The following is a 6,492-nucleotide window of genomic DNA, read 5'->3' on the forward strand; positions in this document are numbered from 1 at the left end:
CTCTCAGTAGCCCCCCCCAGCTCGGTAGCCACCCCCCCCGCTCGGTAGCCACCCCCTCGGAGATGGCGCGTGTCCTGCAGACCCTGCGCTCCGTCCACCTGCAGCCGCCCCCCCCGTGGCCCCCGGTCACCTTCCCATTGACGGGGGGGGGCCCGGTGCCCCCCGGGATCTTCTGTCCCCCCCCCACGCCCCCCCCACCCCCCGAGGGCTCCCCCCGCCCCCGCTACCCCCCCCGCAAGAAAACCAAATGGGTGGGAAGGGGAGGGGGGGGGGGGCGGGCGGAGACCCCCCCATGGGTTCCCAAGCCCCCCCAAGTGGAGCCCCCCCAAGTGGAGCCCCCCCGGGGGGGGGCCGTGGGGCCCCCCAAGCGGACCCCCCGCGGGGGGGGTTGTGGAGCCCCCCCGGGCCCCATCGCCGCCCCCCGCTCCGCGCTGGCCCCCGTTCCAAGTGGGGGGGTCGTGTCCCCATCGCTGCCGCTGCCCCCACCGGGACCCCCCCCGGCTGCCCCCGAACGTCGCTGCCTGGTGAGGGGGGGGCACCCAAAAATGGGGAGGGGGGGGACCCGAAAAATAGGGGGGGGGGGACTCAAAGGTGGGTGGGGAAGAGGGCAGCAAATGGGGAGAGGGGCTCAGGAAATGGGGGGGACATCCCAGAAAATGGGGAGGGGAGGGCCCTAAAAATGGGGAGGGAGACCCTACAAATGGGGGGGGGGACAGAAAATAGGGGGGGGACCCAAAAGTAGGGAGGGGGCAGAAAATGGAGAGGGGGGCCCTGAAAATGGGGGGGACCCTAAAAATGGGGGGGGACCCTAAAAATGGGGGGGACCTCCCAGAAAATGGGGAGGGGGGCCCAAAAAATGGGGGGGGGATAAAAATGGCAGGGGGGGCACAAAGTGATGATATGGGGGGGTGTGAGCCCAGGGGGCTTGGGGGGGGGGGACTGGGGGGAGTTGGGCCCCCCCCCAATAAAACCACTCGGGGGGGGAAGCCAGGGGAGGGTTTGGGGGAACTGGGAGGGACTGGGAAGGAAGTGGGGGGGGTTGGGGGGGGTTTAGGGTTTTGGGGACCCCCCCCCCAATTTTATGCCCCCCCCCAGGTTCTCCCCATCCGCCAACCACCTGGCAGAGCCCCCTGGGTGGCCACATTGATCCTGGTTTGCCACCCTGGTGGCCGCAAGCGAAGCCCTGTTGGGCCCCCCCCGCGAGGAAGAGGAGGAAGAGGACGGGGGGGGAGACGCCTGAGACCCCCGCCACCCCAAAAAACCCCCAACACCCCAAAAAATCCCCCCCCCCGTGCAAAAACCCCGTCACGACGCAGCAACCGAAGAGCAGCCAGCGCTTTATTGAAGCCGCAGGGGGGCAAAAAGCCGCCCCCCCCACCCCAAATTCCACCCAAATCGGGGTGCGGGGGGGGGGGCACAACCCCCCCTTCCCACCCCACCCCCCCAATCCTTTAAATAATTAAAACCCAGCCCCAAAACCACGTGGGAACGGGGGTAACGGGGCAGGGAACCCCAAAGTGGATGGGGGGGACGCAGACACATATGGGGGGGGGATTTTGGGGGTGGGGGGGCGGGTTTTGGGGGCCCCCCCGCCCCCTAAACGATCATCTCGAGCTGCCGCGCGTACTCGATGACCTGCTTGGCCAGCTCGGTGGAGGGGATGGTGGCGTCTTCGGCTTTGGGTTGGCGGGTGCCGAACGTGTACGAGTTGTTGGGTCCCAGCACCCACCCCCTCTGCGGGAAAAACACCCCAAAATGAGCTTTTTTGGGGTGTCCCGGCGGGGGGGGACACACCGGGGGGCCCCCCCGTGTACCTTTTTGGCGTAATCGGTCATTTTCTTGGCGCTGGTGAAGAAGAGGATGCGCGTGGCCTCGGGAAGAGGATTTTCTCATAGGCTTTCTCGATGCAGCCGGCGATCTCATCCTATTTTTGGGGTGTGTTTTTCATTTGGGGGGGGGGTTTGCGACTCAAGGGGGTCCGGGGGGGGCTGTGGGGTTGGGGGGGTCTCACCGGATGGTGTCCAGCAGGATATCGATGAAGAAGGTGTAACTTTCCGCCGGGATGTTGCCCTTGGCCAGGAAGACTTTGTTGTAGCTGCCTTCCATTAGATACTGCGGGAACAAGGAGGGGGGGCGGCTGCAGGGGGGCGGCTACTGAAAATGGGGGGGTGGCTACTGAGGGGCGGGGAGCCACTGAGGGGGGGATGTGGCTACTGAGAGTGGGGGGTGGCTACTGGGAGTGGGGGATGTGGCTACTGAGAGGGGGGATGTGGCTACTGAGAGTGGGGGGGTGGCTACTGGGAGTGGGGGATGTGGCTACTGAGAGGGGGATGTGGCTACTGAGAGGGGGGATGTGGCTACTGAGAGTGGGGGGTGGCTACTGAGAGTGGGGGGGTGGCTACTGGAGTGGGGGGCTATGGACAGTGGGGGCGTGGCTACTGAGAGCTTGGTGGCTACTGAGGGTGAGGGGGTGGCTACTGAGAGCTTGGTGGCTACTGAGGGTGGGGGGGTGGCCACTGAGAGCTTGGTGGCTACTGAGGGTGAGGGGTGGCTACTGAGAGCTTGGTGGCTACTGAGGGTGAGGGGGTGGCTACTGAGAGCTGGGTGGCTACTGAGGGTGAGGGAGTGGCCACTGAGAGGTTGGTGGCTACTGAGGGTGGGGGGATGGCCACTGAGAGCCTGGTGGCTACGGAGGGTGGGAGGGTGGCTACTGGGTGGCATGCTCGGGGCAAACCCCCCCAGAAGGCCCCGAAATGGCCCAAAAGCGGGGGAACTGAGCCCAAAAGGCACCTGCTCGAGCGACACGGGGTGCTTGATGTAGACGTTGCTCTGGATGTCCTTGGCGGCAGGCGCTCCAGCTCCGTGTGGAACTCGGCCACGCGGTCTGGGACAGCAGGAACAGCAGGTTCAGCCCCAGCAGCTGGTGCTTGTAGGCGGATTCGGGGAGCTCGTCCCTGGGGGGACACGGGGGGACGTGTGGGGACATGGGAACACGTGGGGACATGGGGACATGATGTGATGGGGGACATGTGGGGGACACGGGGACATGGGGGGACACGGGGACATGATGTGATGGGGGGACATGTGGGGGACACGGGGACGTGGGGGGACACGGGGACATGGGGGACAGGGGGACATGATGTGATGTGGGACATGGGGGACACGGGGACATGGGGGGGGACGGGGGGACATGATGTGATGTGGGGACATGTGGGGGACACGGGGACATGGGGGCGACACGGGGACATGGGGGGGACACGGGGACATGGGGGGGACACGGGGACATGGGGGGGACACGGGGGGACACGGGGACACGGGGGGACACGGGGACATGGGGGGACACGGGGACACGATGTGATGTGGGGACATGTGGAGGGGACAGGGGGACACGTGGGGTGACATGGGGATATGGGGGAGCATAGAGACACATGATGTGACATGGGGACATGTGGGGGGACAGGGGGACATGTGGGGGGACAGGGGTGACCATAGGGACACGTGATGTGGGGACATATGGGGGGACACGTGGGGGGACAGGGGGACATGTGGCTGGGCATAGGGACACAGGATGTGATGTGGGGTTATGTGGGGGACATGGGGACATATGGGGTGACATGGGGACATATGGGGGGGCATAGGACATATGATGTGACATGGGGACATGTGGAGGGACACGAGGACATGGGGGGCCACGGGGACATCCAGGGTGACATGGGGATGTGGGGGGGGGGGCATAAGGACACATGATGCGACATGGTGACATGGGGGTGACATGGGGGGGCCACAGGGACATGTGGGGTGCCATGGGGACGTGGGGGGGCATAGGGACACATGATGTGACGTGGGGACACGTGGGGTGGCATCTGGGGAACATGGGGACGTGTGGGGTGGCATGGGGGGAACATGGGGACATTGGGGGGACATGGGGTGACACGGGGGTGACACGGGGGTGACACGGGGGTGACAGGGGGGTGACAGGGGGGTGACACGGGGGTGACACGGGGCCCCCCCGGCTCACTTGTAGTCGAAATAGTAGCACTTGAGCTGGGCCATGTAGCGCTCGAAGGACGGGATGTCCTTCTTCAGGATGCTCCACTGCGCCCCGATCTCCAGGATGTCCCCTACGGGGGGACAAACCCTTTCACGGGGGGGTCCCCGACACCGCGGGGGGGTCGCCAAGGTCCCCGGGGGGGGGCCGTGGCCGTTTTGTCCCCCCCAAAGTGACACTCACGGGCCAGGATGAGCTGCTGCTTGGTCAGTTTGGTGCCCGAGGTGGGGAGGAAGTTGAGGTCCAGGAGCGCCAGCTGGGGGGGGACACGGGGGGGGGACAGTTGGGGACACACACAATGGGGGGGACACACACAATGGGGGGGACACACACAATGGGGGGGACACACACAATGGGGGGGACACACGTCAGACCGTCCCGCGCTCGCTAATGAGCTTTAATTAATGTTTACAGGCGGCGGGAAGTCTGATTCACACCCCCCCGTGTTAATTAAAGGTTTGGGGTAATGAGGTTCCGGCGCTGCCCCCCCCACAAGCACTGGGACCCCCCCGATCCACAGGGCCCCCCCTCATTCCCAGGGACCCCCCCAATTCCCAGATACCCCCTCAACCCTCAGGGTCCCCCCCAATCCTCAGAGACCGCCCCCCCCATAATCCCCAGCCCCCCCATGATTTTCAGGGACCCCCCCCCCCCCAAATCCACAGCCCCCCCCTCATTCCAGCCCCCTCCTCAATTCCCAGAGACCCCCCCCAACGCTCAGCTCCCCCCCCCAATCCCCAGGGTCCCCCCCAATTCCCACAGACCCCCCCAATTCCCAGACCCCCACCAATTCCCAGACCCCCCCCCAACTCCCAGACCCCCCCAATACCCACAGACCCCCCCTAATCCCCAGACCCCCCCAATCCCCACAGACCCCTCAACTCCCAGACCCCCCCAATTCCCAGAGACCCCCCCAATCCTCAGACCCCCCCAATACCCACAGACCCCCCCTAATTCCCAGAGACCCCCCCTAATTCCCACAGACCCCCCCCAATCCTCAGACCCCCCCCAATTCCCACAGACCCCCCAACTCCCAGACCCCCCCAATTCTCACAGACCCCCCCTAATCCCCAGACCCCCCAATCCCCACAGACCCCCCCTAATCCCCAGACCCCCCCAATTCCCACAGCCCCCCCCAACTCCCAGACCCCCCCAATTCCCACAGACCCCCCCAATCCCCAGACCCCCCCAACTCCCACAGACCCCCCCAATCCCCACAGACCCCAACTCCCAGACCCCCCCCAATTCCCAGAGACCCCCCCAATCCTCAGACCCCCCCAATACCCACAGACCCCCCCTAATTCCCACAGACCCCCAATCCCCAGACCCCCCCAATACCCACAGACCCCCCCTAATTCCCACAGACCCCCCCAACTCCCAGACCCCCCCCAATCCCCACAGACCCCCCCAACTCCCAGACCCCCCCAATTCCCACAGACCCCCCCCAATCCTCAGACCCCCCCTAATTCCCACAGACCCCCCCAACTCCCAGACCCCCCCAATTCCCAGAGACCCCCTCTAATCCCCAGACCCCCCCAATCCCCACAGGCCCCCAATTCCCAGACCTCCCCCAATCCCCCAACCCCCCCAATCCCCAGACCTCCCCCATTCCCACAGCCCCCCCCAATCCCCACAGCCCCTCCCAATTCCCAGACCTCCCCCATTCCCACAGCCCCCCCCAATTCCCACAGCCCCCCCCAATCCCCCGCCCCCCCCCCCCCCCGGCCCCACTTCCGGCCGCCGCTCCCCCCGCACCTTGAGCCGCCCCAGCGCCTCCCCGCACTTGCTGAGGTTGGGGCTCTTGCGGCTCCACTCGCCCTTGAGCTGCTCGTACATCCCGGCGGCCGCTCGGAGCCCCCCGGGCCCCCCCGGCCCCCCCGGCCCCCCCGGGCCCCCCGGGCCCTCGGCCCCGTTCACCACCGGCCCGCCCGCCGCCATGGCCGTGACTGCGCGCACTGCGCGACGCCGCCCGCCGCGCTTGACGGCCCCGCAGCGCGTCGCCTCGGCAACGGAGGGCGGCCAATCGCGGCGCTTGACGGCCCCGCGCCGCGTCGCCGCGGCAACGGAGGGCGGCCAATCGCGGCGCGGCGGGCACGGGGTGGGGGCGGAGCGGAGAGGTGGGGAGTGATGTCAGCGTCGAGGTGACGTCACGGGGGGGTGAGTGACGTCAGGAGGGCGCGGGAGAGGTGGCGTGTGTCACGTGTCACCTCATGTCTCCATGTCCCTCCACACGTCCCCATGTCCCCCCGTGTCACCCCATATGCCTCCATGACACCCCCATGTCACCCCCCATGTCACTCCATATGTTCCCGTGACCCCCCATGTCCCCATGTCCCCCCATGTCACCCCCTATGTCCCCATGTCCCCCCATCCCCCCATGTCATCCCACATGTCACCATGTCCCCCTATGTCCTCATTGCCCCCCATATGTCACCATGTCCCCC

The 6,492-nt window shown here is 66.6% G+C and overlaps 1 protein-coding gene across 1 annotated transcript; it reads right to left on the bottom strand.

Annotated features, from left to right (window-relative positions):
• Positions 1-1,319: 1,319 nt before the first annotated feature.
• Positions 1,320-6,011, bottom strand: PSMD8 (proteasome 26S subunit, non-ATPase 8). The gene is given in 10 exon segments (XM_082076498.1): positions 1,320-1,734; positions 1,815-1,876; positions 1,879-1,924; positions 2,011-2,112; positions 2,791-2,843; positions 2,846-2,884; positions 2,887-2,954; positions 4,019-4,121; positions 4,232-4,304; positions 5,804-6,011. Coding segments are annotated over 10 exon segments (867 nt in total). The 5' UTR covers positions 5,987-6,011; the 3' UTR covers positions 1,320-1,596.
• Between the last annotated feature and the right edge of the window lie 481 nt (positions 6,012-6,492).

This window comes from Streptopelia decaocto (assembly GCF_964273445.1).
Source record: "Streptopelia decaocto genome assembly, contig: HAP1_SCAFFOLD_2161, whole genome shotgun sequence".
NCBI classification, from domain to species: Eukaryota; Metazoa; Chordata; class Aves; order Columbiformes; family Columbidae; genus Streptopelia; species Streptopelia decaocto.